The 15,008-nt window shown below is 46.1% G+C and overlaps 1 protein-coding gene across 6 annotated transcripts in view; it reads right to left on the bottom strand.

Annotated features, from left to right (window-relative positions):
- The window catches only part of SNX13 (sorting nexin 13), a 2,094,218-nt gene that overhangs the window by 1,533,589 nt on the left and 545,621 nt on the right, over window positions 1-15,008 (bottom strand). For all 6 annotated transcript variants that reach the window (XM_069648499.1, XM_069648500.1, XM_069648503.1 and 3 more), the window contains one exon: window positions 8,520-8,658. In XM_069648499.1, coding sequence (XP_069504600.1) covers window positions 8,520-8,658 — 139 coding nt within the window. The remainder of the gene's footprint in view (window positions 1-8,519; window positions 8,659-15,008) is intronic.

Raw genomic sequence — 15,008 nt, 5'->3', positions numbered from 1 at the left:
TGGGTTCTGAACGTGGCCATGGTTGGGAACATAATAAATGTAGAGGGCCTCTGGATCATCCAGAACACATCCACTTAAGGGTCCCAAGGATGGTGTTCCTCTAGGGATGGAAACTGGGTGCCTGGAGAAAGCAGTCTGACTTCTGAGAGACAGGACAGGAATCAACAGGCCTACCGCATTTGATAATCTCATCAAATTGACCAGATAAATTAATACATTTGGCCATCTTGTCCATACGGGCTTCAAACTAATCTCTGGTCCACTCAGAGGAGCCCGAATCATCAGGAGGAAAGAGTGGGGCAGATGGAGCTGGGTCCTGCTGCAGGGCCCTGCAAAGAGGAGAGGCCTGAGAATAGCTGTAGGCAAAGGAGAGGCCTTCTTGGGGTCTGAAACGTGAGAACTGGCTTTAGAAAATGCTTCTCCCGAAGCTTCAGGAGAGTTTGACTAATGGACCCGCTTTGGAGCGTCTTTCGATGCTATAGCATCGAGGGCTGGGGATTTAGACGTCGCACCCGCTGAAACAGAAGACTTGCTGCCATGCATAGGCTGCAAGGGTGGATGCGCAGACGAATCAGAACGCGAGGTTCAGAAGGCCGTGCCGAAGGACTGTCTCGCAGGCGTTGGCGGCTTTCTTGGTCGGATCCGTCCACTAAGCGTGGGGATTGTCTGCTAATGAGCATGTGATGTGCGAGTGTCCTTGTCGCCAAGTTGCGACTTCCCCTTTGCGCTACCGGTGGCATGCTTAGTGGGGCCGGGGACGTAAATGTTGGAATGCGACGGCTCCACAGTTAGGCCAACCGCTTCCGAGTCGGAGCACCGGCTGCCGACCGATTCCTCCTCCGAGACGACGGGAACGGTGGGGAAAAGACTCTAGGCCTGCATGGCATAGGCCGCCCACGACTTTGTGCGTCTGTCTTTTAAAGTCTTAGGCCGAAAAGGCTTGCACGAAGTAAATACAAACTACACTGGCGATGGGTATCCTTCAAGGAAACGTACTGTTTCAAGACGGGCAGAATTTAAAAGGTGTCCTCTCCAGAAGAGAGGGGAAATGGCAGCCAGAACGAGGAGAAGAGGAGGGGTAAAGAAAAGGCATTCTCAAGAGAAGTCTGTAATAACAGAGCCCCATTCTCCCTACTGTGAAGCCAGGCCGGAGGGGCGAGGCCATGTGGAAATTAGTCGCCGAGCAGTCAATGGCAGGATCGTCGGCGAGGCAAGGTCAACGTCGAGTAGTCGTCGAAGCAGCCGTCGAGAGGGTAAGCGAGACCTGCTTACGAATAAAATCAGCAATATTATGTCTTACGCGCTCTGCATTTGTGCGACCGACTAGAGAAGCGGAAAAAAGCAATCTGTGGGGTACTCGACGGGTGAAGGATTTGGGGTACACTACACATCACGGATAGTGTTACAGTCGCACCCATGTCAACGTCCATTTTCAATCTTCAAAAAAAATGCAATACTCCACGATTACCACTAGATATCGGACTATATGGAAAGCATGCGATTCTAAGCAGATTCACAAGCATCAGAAATGTGTTTTATGTTAGACTCTGATTAGAGATTACACGCACAACCAGCAACAGGGATTAGCTGGATATTAGTGCAAGTATAAAATTCCATCTCAATACAGCTGGTTGAAGTTAGCGGTACTATTGACAAATAATTAATCTTGATAATCTGTTTGACATGGGTATATGCACAATGGCAGAATGTAGTGTTTGCCAGTGATGGTAACATTACACTTATTGATACTATCAACAAAGATAAGCAAATAGTCATCGACACCTTCACCACTCAACTGCCTGCAAAGCCCATTGTTATTATCATGGTCAACTACCAATAGGTGCTACTGCTACTCCAAAAAGCCAGATTTTCTCTATATAGGAACCAAAGAATGAAGAATCCACAACACAGCCAACTCGTTATTGTTGAATTCCTTGTAGCATGGCCAGAGCCTACCACTCTAAAGAGTCTTGCAATTACTACAAATAAGCACAGTAGCAACGGAAATGTTACTTATGACACTTTAATTCTAGAGAACAAGTCTTTACCTAGGAAGCAAAATGGTCAAAAGTGGGGTTGAAACCTGGGAATGTGCAACCAGAAAACTGCAATATTAGTTAAAAAACAAAATAGTCCATCTTCACAGAATGAAGTTGCATGCCCCTGCCCAACAAAGTCCTGCAGGCGTGCCAGTTCCCTATGTCCAACTAATAATAATAACACAACCAAATGGCACAACCAAAGCAAGGACAGGCAGCAGATACTTTTCACATGAGTAGAAAATAGGATCACAGTCCTGAAATAACTAAAACTACCCGTTCATCAGTAGAGCTTTTAATTTTGAACAAGGGGAGTCGTTTCTTACCTGTAACTCCATTCCTCCAGCATTGGTATCTTTCATGGATTCACATGCTGTTAATATTTCCCCCGTCGTCAGGCTGGGAAACCTTGGCAACTTTAACTTAGCGTTTTCTATGGAAAACGCTGACACTTTAGTGTCCTATCAACGTCCTTTTTGGGTGCTTTAGGACCCACCAATAGGACGTCTGGTATAAATAGCCCCGCACCCGCTGCTTCCCTTCATATTTTAGCCTCCAAAGTAGAGGGAACCTGAACCCAGGTTTGCCAGCAGGGGCAGCCAGCGGGCGCATGCAGATTCATGAAAGATACCAACGCTGGAGAAATGGAGTTACAGGTAAGAAACTACTCCCTTCTCCAGCATTGGATCTTTCATGGATTCATATGTTGTGAATAGATTACACAGCAGTACAACCAATTAGTGGTGGCTTGTGACAGGCAAACCAATAAACAGTACTTAATCACATACATGAGACAACAAACCCATCAAGTGACAAAGCACATAGAAAAAACTCTGAAGCTGCGGAGCCTACCTTATTGGAACAGGTGTTGGAGGACCGCACACCCCACCTGCAAATCTTCCGGATGCTGCTGCCCCAGACAGTAATGCCTGGTGAAGGTATGCAGTAAAGCCCAGGAGGCCGCCTGGCAAATGTCGACCAGTGGTATCCCAGACCACAGCGCCACCGACGAGGCAGTGGACCTCGTACAATGTGCCCTAGGAGCACTCCTCAAAGGCTTTCCAGCTTGTGTGGCAAAACGAAATTTTAGAGGAAAACCATCGGGAAAGTCCTTGCTTATGCCACAAACAGTTGCCTTGACTTCCTGAATTCCTGAAGCCATGTGTGCAATTCAGATAAAACTTTAGGGACCTCTTAACGTCCAGAGAATGCAGGGCCCTTTCGACTGGCGTGGATGCATTAGCAAAAAACGAGGGTAAAGTAATAGAGGCAAGTTTGTGAAATGCCGTTGCCACTTTCGGGATAATGTGCAAGTTAGTGGCCAAGAGAAACTTGTCCTTCACAAATCTCAGGTAAGGAGGGTCAATGACCACTGCTTGCAATTCAGACATCCGCCTGGCTGAGGTAAATGCCACTAGAAAAGCTACCTTCCATGAGAGGAACTTCAAGGGACCCATCGACATGGGTTCAAAAGAGGCTTAATCAAAGCCGAAAGACCATATTAATGCTTCACTGGAGGAAATGTCCGAAAACAACCCCTTCAGAAAATGTTTCACCAAACGATCATTGAACAGAGGAGCCGCATGGTGCTTTCTCGTGAACCTAGAGATCGCCGCCAAATGCACCTTAATGGATGACATCGCAAGTCCCCCTTTCGCCAAGTGCAACAGGTACGGGAGAACCTGCGCCAGAGACACGTTCAAAGGGTCAACCCCAGTATGACCCTTACACCATTCACAGAATCTCGTCCATTTATGCCCATACAAGACATTCGTGGAAGGTGACCTCGCTGCCTCCAGAATCCGTCTCTATTCTCAGGATATTCCTAAAGGAACAAACTCTTGAGTGGTCAGGAGCCACATTGTCAGACTGAGACACGCCGGATCGTGATGCCACACCGTGCCGTCCGATTTGAGACAGGAGATTCGGAGCTGCTCCCAACCGAATCGGTTCTTCCACTGCCATATGAAGTAGATCTGAGAACCACGTCTGCCTAGGTCAGAATGGGGCCACCAGAATCATTAGGCAATGGTACCTCTGAATCCACTGGATGGTCCGCCGAATGAGTGGGAACGGGGGCAACGCATACGCAAAGAGACCCGTCCACAGGAACGAAAAGGCATCCCCCAAGGACTCAGGATGAGTCCCTCTGCTGGCAAACAGACACTGCTTGTTTTCCCTCATAGCAAAAAGATCCAACGGTGGATGTCCCCATCGCCGGAAGATCCTCGAGGCCTGCTGCTCCTTCAGCCTCCACTCGTGCAGCTGGCTGAGCGCGTCTGCTTGAACATTCAGCACTCCGGGCAGATGGAAAGCGACAATGCTGATCCCTTGAGCTAGAGCCCAATGCCAAACGTCCTGCACCTCCTTCGACAGGACCCGGGAATTTGTGCCCCACCCCCCGTTTTCTTAAATAAAACATTGTGGTGGTATTGTCAGTCAACACCCTCACCACTGATCTGTGGAACAAACTACTTTAGGGCCCAGTGCACTGCCCTCAACTAGAACACATTGATGTGGAACAGCCTCCACCCGAGACCACAGGCCCTGCACCTGCGGAGCTGTCAAGGAGTGCCCTCACCCTACCTGGGAGGCGTCTGCCACAATCGTAAACTGGAACTCTGGCTCCAGCAAGGGCATTCTCCTCACCAGATTGGTCGTGCACGCCCAACAGCGAAGGCCATCCAACAGGCTTTTGTCGATCACCAAATTGTCTGACCACAATCCTTGACTCTGCGACCATCTGTCCGCGAGGAACTCTTGCACCGGCCTCATGAAGAGGCAGCAAACGTGCAGAAGAGGTATACATGGTGCCATGGCCCTCCAACAGCGACATATAACTTCGGACCGATACAGCTGCGCCCTCTTTCCACTCGCTTGCTTTGGCCTGCCACTTTTGCACACGCTGGCTGGAAGGCTTCACCAGATTTTGCCAGGTAAGAAACTGCACCCCAAGAAACACCAACTCCCTGGACGGCGTCAAAAAATGATTTGTCGAAGTTGACGGCAAATCCCAGCCGTTGCATCAGCCGCATGGTCACCAAAAGAGACTCTTGCACCCTTCTCTGCGACAAACCCCTCACCAACCAATCGTCCAGGTAGGGGTACACATGATGACCTTCCCTCCGGAGGAAGTCTGCCACCGGCGCCAGACACTTTGTGAACGTCCTGGAGGACGATTTCAGGCCAAACGGGAGGACCCGAAACTGATTGTGTTCCTCTCCGACCACAAAACGCAGGAACTTGCGGTGCCTCTGCCGCATAGGGATGTGAAAATTGGCGTCCTGCAGATCCAACAACGCCAGGAATTAGCCCGGCTGCACCGACCGGACATCTTGAAGGGTGAGCATCTTGAACTTCAGGCGTTGCAGAGTCTTGTTTAATGCCCAGAATAGGCCTCCACTTACCGTTGGGCTTTTTCACAACGAAGTACCGGGAGTAAACCCCCTGGCCCCGGTCCGCAACTGGAACTGGTTCTATCGCCCCTTTCTCTAGCATGAGAACCACCTACTGCCGCAGGATTGGAAGATGAGACTGCAGTACATACACCAGCGGAATAGGGACTGGAGGCCGCCGGTAAACCGACGAGTGGCCAAGACACACTGTGTTTAGCACCCAGCAATCTGATATTATCTTTCTCCACTCGTCGACGTGGATAGCGACCCTCACCCCCCAGCAGATTGTCCATATGGCAGTCATTGTTGAGGTTACGTTTGCCTCCCCTTAGACGCAGAGGACTGCAAACTCTTCTTTCGCTGAGCCTGGAAGTCCCGGCCTTTCTGCGCCGACTGGACAGACCGCCGATACCCTTGAGAGGAGTAGCTGAAACGCCCGTAACCACAATCTATGGCAGAAGCAAACCAGGTATTTCCCCGAGGCTCCACGGAAAGCCCCGAAAGGAGTGAAAAGAGCATACACTCTGCAAGGAACCCAAAGATTTAGCGGTTTCCCTATCCTCCATCCTTTTTAGGGCTAGATCGATTTTCTAACTGAACAAGTGTTCGCCCTCACAGGGCATGTCGATGACCTTATATTGCACCTTCGGGCGGAAGTCAGTGCACTTCAACCAGGCCTGGCGCTGAAGCACAATCCCATTGTTAATATGTTTAAAACCTGACTCCGCCAGGTCCACAGCAATATTTATGCTGTGGTTGGAGGCCTCCGCCCCCTCACACACCAACAGCATTGCTTCCTTTCGATGTTGCTCCGGCATATGTTCAAGAATTGGGACCAGCCAATGCCACATTTCACGATCATATCTGGCCATGATCGCCAAGGCCTTTCCATTCCAAAAGCATCCCGCTTCCTGGCCTCACTGTCCGGAGGGGTCACGCATTCATGTTGGCTTCTTGCCTTCTGGCTGGCAGCCGCCGACACCAGACACGGGCTGCGACACTAAGCATCTAGGGGTAAACTCCAGTGCCTTGAATTTCTTTTCAAGACTACCATTCACAACCTGTTCTGAAAACGGGTGGCGCATTGTGCACAGGCCCTCCTGCCACACGTGGTAGAGAATCGCCACAGAGAAGACTGCCTTCCTCCGCTTGCCCATATGGCTGAAGAGGAAGCAGTCCTTATGTTCCTCTTCAGGCGCTAGTCCAAACTCCAGACATGGTTTCGACATCATGGCGTGGAACGACCCAATATCATCTGGAGGCGGTGGTTGCGCCGGGCTACGGGGCTGGTCCACCTCCGTGTCCCACACGTCATCTCTCGTCGGTGATGATGGCGTCGATACAGTAGACAAGTTGTCCCGCGGAACAATCTCAGGGTCCGATTCAGGTAGCTCCCCTTCCTCAGGATGAGACCGTGGACGGCCCAACCCCACTGGCAGTGGCAACTGTGCCAGAGGAGACTTCCTAGGAGTGTCACCAGCACCGCCGGACTCGGAGGAGGAGGCAACCTCGCATCCAGCTGTCCCAACAAAGATTGAAGCGTAGATCGCACTTGCAACGACAGCAGAGACTGAGGGTTAACCAGGGGATAACCGGGCGGCCCAGCCCGCATTCCACTCGATGTCTAAGGCCTCAGACTCTGCAGACCCAGAGCAGACGGGTCAAACACCGGCTCCTGTATCTCCTCCACTTCCGAATAAACAGAAAATGCATTTGGATCTTGCTGCAAAATGTTATCAGGAAGAATAGAGTCAAAAGCGGCGGACTGCCATGCCCCACCCGTCGACAACAGCTCTTCCGATTCCATCCGTCAGTGTCGTGGACAGCACCGATGACCCCCACCGTCAACCGGACTGTAGACTGCAGCACCACCGTCGATGACGACGAAGCAACTGTCAACGAGCTCGCCGTCGGAATCACATCTCCCGGTTTTGATTTCACCAGAGACACAGATTTTTTGCAAGAACTGGAGCGGTGCTTCGAATACTCTGGCTGGACGAAGACCTGTTATGGTCCGTGGACGACGAGTGCGTCGACAAAGACTCCTTTGGCTTTGCCAGGACTTTATCCAACACCTTAGACTTCTAGGGCCTACCACCAGACCCCTTGGATTGGTCCGATCAACCATGCTTGGACAACAAAGAGCTACTCACCCTACTGCTGCGGCCTCGACAAAGACTTTCTGCCTTTTCCCACCTCCGACGCAGGCAATGAGGCCTGATGCTTCTTCGCCAGAGGTTCAGCCGATGCCGCTCGGCGATGTTCCGCAGACTTCTCTGCTCTTCCCAAAGAAACACAAGGTGATCCAACAGTTTGGAGATGATTGAAATGTGAAGGGAAGCTGCGGGGCCGGGTTTTTTATGCCAGACGTCCTATTGGTGGGTCCTAAAGCACCCAAAAAGGACGTTGATAGGACACTAAAGTGTCGAAGTTTTCCATAGGAAAACGCTAAATTAAATTTACTGAGGTTTCCCAGCCTGACGGGAAATATTCAAAGTATGTGAATCCATGTAAGATCCAATGCTGGAGAAACATGGGACCTCCATTAAAACACAATGCAACTGAAAATATAGAATCGAACAATAATACAGGGGCATGTTTAGCCCAAAAGGAAGTTATTTTCACAAACTGATAAGTGAAAAAGAGAACCAATTAAGAATGTTGACATCCGTTTCTAATTTGTACCTTTTGGGAAAAAATAATATGTGTGTGTGCTTTATTTGTACTTTTAACTTTACGTTTAGGCACGTTGCATTATCCAATGTCTCTTCTGTGACATCTAGGAAATGTACAATTAAGACTTTTTTACCTGGATTTGCTGAGGGTTGGAATGCAATACAATTCTTGAAAGATTAGTGACTACCAAAGATGAGTTGGCGAAAGTGAAATATGGGCATATCCAGATGTCACACAGTTATACTACCTTGATCAAAAGATTCTGTGGTACTCCCCCCCCCCCACCCTCCCACTATTAATTGTAGAATGGCGATCTCTCAAGGAAACATAATGGAAGATAACATTTAAAATCCTTTCCACAATGAAGACCAATCATTGACTTCCTTTATTTCCAGTTTTGTGTGCTTACCATCACCCCCTGTATCTAATGAACGTAGATAGAGCAGTTCTTCAGATGCTTTATCCCTCACAGCTTCCAGCTCTCCCACATGGTCACTTAATTTAATGATATTCATAAAGGCCTCGTAGTTGCAATTGGAATCCCGGATCTGAAAATACAGCAAATGATTATAGTTCACTTTGCATGAAAAGACAGCAGTGAAACAATAAAATGTCCAGGTAAATGAGGACAATTTCATTTTACACAATTAATATCGCGATTTGCTTGATTCTATCTACGTACAGGTAATAATCAATTTTTAGCAATACCTTTAAGGTTGGAAGGGGAATCCCACTAAGTAATGAAGGTGGATAATAGATTTTAAAAAGGAATTTGAAAAGAAAGGGGCTGGGACACAAACTACAAACGCAAGACAAGTAGTGATGAAACTACAAGTAAACAGTATTTGGAATTGACATCAACACGAAAATGCTAAATAAAATTAAGAAAAGAACACATGGAAAGCAGATGATAAATGTACCAAGAAGAAAAGGGTAATTTACTTTATTTATTGATCATTTATATAACGCGTTTACAACAGAACCAGAGTTTTAAAGCACTCCAACGCAGGGAGGGCGAGAAAAGCAAACAGAGTTGACATTCTTAATAGGCATTGGAACATTCAGAATGAACAAGTGCTATAAGTTTGGAGGTACAACAAAGAACAAAAAAGTATCCAAACTGAATACAACATATGAACTAATTATTGTACATGCCTTTCGGTTGTTACAATAATGCAAGAGCTATACATACAATAGGGAAGAGGGGATGGGCAGGGTGAAACAAAACAAGGAAGTGAGAGGAAAGCTCAGTGCTGAGAAGATAAAAGGAGAAGGCGGTAGGAGGCAGGAGGAGGGGTAGAAGAGGAGAAGAGAGTGAGTGGGAGAGAAAACAAATGTAGTTTGTTACAAGTTACAAGTATGAATTTACATCATACATATTTATGACATGTTTGATCTCATTCAATTATGTTACATTTCCTATAAAGTCTAACCACAATCCTTGCAATGTTCAGTATTTACTGTGGTTTCAGTGACAAATTACAAAGTGGTAATTAACTACATGGTAGTTTACTTTGTGGGTGGGACATAACTATATGTACAGGGATATGGGTACAGAGAGGAGGGAAAGGGTAGGGGTTGGTATTGGGTGGGGTGGAGGCAAGGGTAAGAGAGGCAACCTTCCACTAAAAAGAAAACCAAGAAATGAAATACATTTTCACATACTAAATGATTTTCATGGAACCACATAGAAGCGTTCAGTGTAATCTAGAACATACGATACACACTAGCACACAGCGTAGTAGCACACAGAGTTGCACCAGTGAGGATTCAGGGTTTGCTCGCACACCGATGGCTTTGGCACTAAAGATTTTGTCCATCACTCATCTGTGATTTTGATATTAAGTTATCTAGTTAGCATAGCTACAATGCTTGACCTAAAATTCAAGGAAGCTCACCCCTAGCCCCCAAATGTAAAATTACCACAAAATCATCTAGGGGCAAGCACCTCATTTGTAAATCTAAAATAAAATATTAATAGTACGTCCAAAATTAAATGACAACTAGCTACTGATGCGGTTATGCCATCAAGTTAATGTTTAACTCATTTATCCATTATAAATAAGGCTCCCCGTTTTATGGTATTTATTTTTGACATTTTTGTCTGTATTTAGCCATATTTATTTCGTGGGAATTTTATCTGTATTACCCCCATTTATATTTTGCTTCTTAAAAATATATATGTTGCAACCAGTATCTTTCTACATTAAATGAAATTAAAAAATGTACAAATGGAGATGGAAGAGGGGACGGCATCTGACATATGTGTTCTTACACAACAAACCCATTTTCATATTAAAAATCGGCTTTTCCGGTTATTGTTGCTGTGCTCACACAGTTCTGCAACTATTTAAAACAAATTCAAAAGGAGAAACAAAATTATTTTTTCTTCTCTACTCTCTTAGATTGAACTAACATTGTATGGGTCTACAAAACAGGATTGGCCGCTTGGGAGAGCTAAGCAAAAGAGCTGAATTCCAGTTATTTGTAATCTGTCTTTTTTGAATAAATACTAAAAGTAAAACGTGATTTCAGTCTGCATTTATGTGTGAAAATAAAATACACAATGCCACTTAGGATTTGCAACATTAAGAGCAGTTCAGAGGATTGCAAGATGGCCACCTGCGCGGAAGAGGACGTGCTAATCGTAGCTTGTCTCTGGCCCCAATCTAAAGAAGATAGACAAGCTGCTTAGCTCCCTCCCTCACCCCTGGGAGAGTGCATAGTCGGCAACGCCTGTTAGGTAACGTTTGTATGCGGTACCCTCTGGGACCACTAAACACAACGGACTACAGGTATAGGCAATCCAACCTTTGGTATAAGCTTGTACTACACAGTTTTGATACGTCTTGAACAGCCAGGCTTATCTCACAAGAGAAAATGTGAGCTGTAGTGGAGTTACACAAAGATTCACAGTTACAGGTATCAGATAAACTCTTACACTCAAGGCTTCTTGCATAAACAATTATTAATTTATCAGTCAGTTATAAAGCCTTCTTCAGAAGGGATCAATTAAACAGTAACACACATATACTTCAATACTGTACACTGAGTTTCTGAATCAGTAAAGACCCTTTTGTGATGGCCCACAGACACAACCTACACCCACAGGTATCTTCAAAAACTAGGGTGCTGGGGACATTAATATCTTACTGTTGGCATTCAGAATACTCTTAACAGTTGGTAAAAGGCAAAGGTTATTAGAACAACAAGAAGAGTCATTCAGTTTAATAGGCTAAGCCAAAGTCAATGGGCAAAAGTCTTGTATAGGATGAAGCACTTCTGGTAAGTAAATGGAAAAGTCTTTGCACAAGTTCTTAGGAGTCTTTGATGAAAAGAAGAATCAAATGTAGGGCCAGAAGGTGATTAGACTTGTGAGTTGCAGAAGTGACAAGCACTCTACAGTAAGAGGTAAGTTCTCTCAGTCATTTCTACAGTATCTTTAAAGATACAAAAAAGATGCAGCAGATGGCTTCTGTTCCTGTGCAGCTCTGCAGGTCTCACTGTTCCTGGGCCTCAGTCGTGGGGACAAAAGGAAGGATGTCGGGGGACTCCTGCAATATTGTCAAAACTCGTAACCAGCAAACTTCACTTTCAGTGGCTGTTCAGTGTTTCAGCTCCTCGCGTCTACCACAAATAGCAAACCTGCAGTTTCTGGCGGTCCGATTGGACTTTACTTGCTTCTGGGGTCCCGCACTCTGTTGAGGGGGCTCAGACTTAGTCAGTCCTGCTTCTAGGGAGTCTGGAGGATCTTCCAAAAGCTCTAGGCCGGCTTAAAAGCAACACACAATCTAGTGTTTTTCCTCTCCCTGGTTATACTGTTTCCAGCAGCAACTCTGTGGAAATTCAACCAGCTCCGAGATGGATGTCCAGGTGGCTTACTTTGGAGTTGATTGGTCCCACCAACTCAAGGGGAGAAGTGGTCCTTGCAGGGGCTTCTCGGTCGATGCCAACTTGGTGTTTCAGCACTGCAGCAGGGCTTCACCGGGCAAACCAATGGTCCAGGAGTTGCAGCAGGCGTCTTCTTCAGGTTCTTCATCGGTTCCATCGTCGAGTGGTTGACTCTGCCTTCCAAGCCAAAGGACTCACCTTTTATTCAGTTCTCTCCCATTCATTCCAGCCTATCTGTCAGTCACCCAGCAGGGTGGCTGTCCTTGCCGGACAGTCAGCCAGCCAATCATCACAGAGTGCATTTGGGTCTCCTAGGAGACTAAGCACAGGGAGTTTCGGGCACCTCCCCCACTTCCTGCCTACCCCAGACATCCTCGAGCCAGAGGCCGGCTTCACTCCTGAACCCTGCCAAAAGGAGAAATGAATAAAGAGACCAAACCTGGTTTGGCAGGCAGAGCAAATCTCAAGAAGGACCTTTCCACAAAGAAATGGCAAAAAAAGAAGACTGGGTGCCATTTTGACAAAGATGGCTCCCGGGGTGCGCTTTACTATAGCTGCGAACGCAGCCCGCGGTAAAGGCACACTATGGTAGGTCAAACGAAACCACTGCCACCGGCCATTCAGTGCGAAAAGGGTAACATAAAAATGTTACATGAGAAACTAGACAAAGGGAATACTAGGTAACCCCTCCAGCACTCTATTGTAAGATAGGGTGTTCTGGGTCTAGAAAGTTACAATGGTAAGTAAAGTCAATTTCACTTTACTGCTCTTGGAAACAGTAGTTTATCCAAGAGAAGGTATTTAAACATTTGGGAAATCTGAAAGGCTTCTCTTTGTCACTGCACTGAAGGTGCAGTGTGACACAATCTAAAAGATGATGCCTATGGATTTTGTCAGACTCCACAACCAAAAGAAACCGTGTTCAAAATCACAATAAAATACATGAGAGAATGGGAAAGAGGGTCACACTCTCTCCAGGTTAGAAAAAATCAAGTCCTCAAAATCCAGCAAAGTTGCTGGGGGTCTCTAAGGTGGAGGGAATAAGCACATTTCTGAGAATTCTCCCTAACAGCCGCCCCTTTCCCCAACCAGAATGGGAATGGGGCGAGCGACCTGGAAATGTAAGGGTGTACTGGAGACATCGAAGCTGGTGAACGTGGGACCAGAGAAAGAGTAGGGTGTAGCAACCCATGTAGATGCCAGACACGGAGGAAGTTTGCCGGTGTGGGACCTAAGGAGAAGAGAGAAATGGGAATGAGAAGGAAGACGCACTCTGGAAGCATTTGAATTCCTGGTGCTAACTATGTTTGAAAAGTAGTGAAGTTCTGTGTCTCTTGAGTGAGAGAGAGAGAGCACTGATCTGACACCATTGTGCTTTGAAATCTGCACTTGCATCCAACGTTGGCTTATCCCTCATGAGAAGAGCAGGGACTAGCATGGCATGAACTGGAATACTGGCATAGCAACAACTGGCAACAGCATGACCTGGCAAGGAAGGAGATATTTGAATCTGGAGTTTTGGCCTATGTGAAGGGCCTATGTGAAATTGCATGGAATTGCCAAAGGAAAGTTGCCATCTGCATTGTTTTGCAACACTCGGAATGAGTGCCACGTGAATGATACATCGGTATCAAAAGAGGATAGACTAGGGAAAGCTTTGGAATAAGGAAAGTTGACGCATCAACGAAGGAAACTTGCAGCAGTGAGCAGGGATTTCTCTGAAGAAAAGATCGGTCACCTGTTGTGAGAAGAGCTTGCAGCAGTGAGGCTCTGAAAGCTGTCCGTTTGCAGGACACACACTTGAGTTCCATTTGCAGCTGGAACTACTTTTTGCTTTGGGCTTTGCTTTGATGCCCATACACATGTTTGCTGAACACATAGAGCTCGTTGAACACATTTGTGAACCATTTGTGAACAATCGCTTTGTTGACATGCTTTGTTGACATTCCTTGGCTGAGATATTTGCATTAGAACTGGATTTGTACTGACTTGGAATTTTTCAAAGATGTGAGGACACACATACATTCTGTTGGGCTACAACTGATTTGATCACAGACTGACAGGCAGTGAGAACCTGGAAATAACTTGGACTGGAAATGTAACTGAATTGGTCTGTATGACCAATACACTGATATGTATGCACTGACACATGAAATGAATGGTTTTGATACCTTGACACCCGTGAAAGATATATTGTCATTTTGTGCTTGACACACAAACTGAATCCACAGTACATATGCATTGATTTTATGCATTGCATTTTCGTTTTGAATAATCTGCTTGTAGACACACTTTTGGCTTTACACTTTTGACTTGACTTTTGCTATGATTTGACATTAGAGATTTGTAATAGAAACTTGAAATGATATTTTGAATTTTGACACATTTGCAGCTATGAATTTGAATTTTAGCTTGCCACTGAGAGTGAAATGCTTGCATTGTTTGGGTTTTTTGCATTATGAGATAGAATGATTTTTCCCTTTGCAATTTTGCCTGGTTTTAGCATGCCACATTGAGACATGTTTTGACAAATCGTTGCTAATGATTATATAATAAGAGGAGAGATTGTGAAACCAGATAGTATAGAGAAGCCTGGTTTGTTATCATTACAGAATCATTACCCATTTAGGGATCTAGTTATACACCATACATTCTGATTAGTACTGATTAGTAGTGACATGAAGTAGTGACATCAGACTATCCACATTATTCTGCCACTTTGTATGCATTTGCAATTTGCTATAGAATGAGGCCTGTTATATTTGAAGTGCCATGTAGAGATACGTGTTATATTTGTAGACACATGTAGAGATATGTTATGTATTATGTATGCATGTAGAGAGACACGCATGAGTGTGCACTTAGAATATGCATGAGGTCTGCATATAGATAGCGCTTGGGTTTGCGAGAGAAAGAGTAAACGCTAGACAGAGATGTAGCTGGCTCCTAAACCATCCTGAATCGAGACACACAGAAGCGCCCCGAAGTGCGGGAAGTTATGAGTTAC

Source organism: Ambystoma mexicanum, chromosome 2q (assembly GCF_040938575.1).
Source record: "Ambystoma mexicanum isolate Mex_15411 chromosome 2q, UKY_AmexF1_1, whole genome shotgun sequence".
Lineage (NCBI taxonomy): Eukaryota > Metazoa > Chordata > Amphibia > Caudata > Ambystomatidae > Ambystoma > Ambystoma mexicanum.
This window is presented reverse-complemented; position numbering and strand designations above follow the sequence as displayed.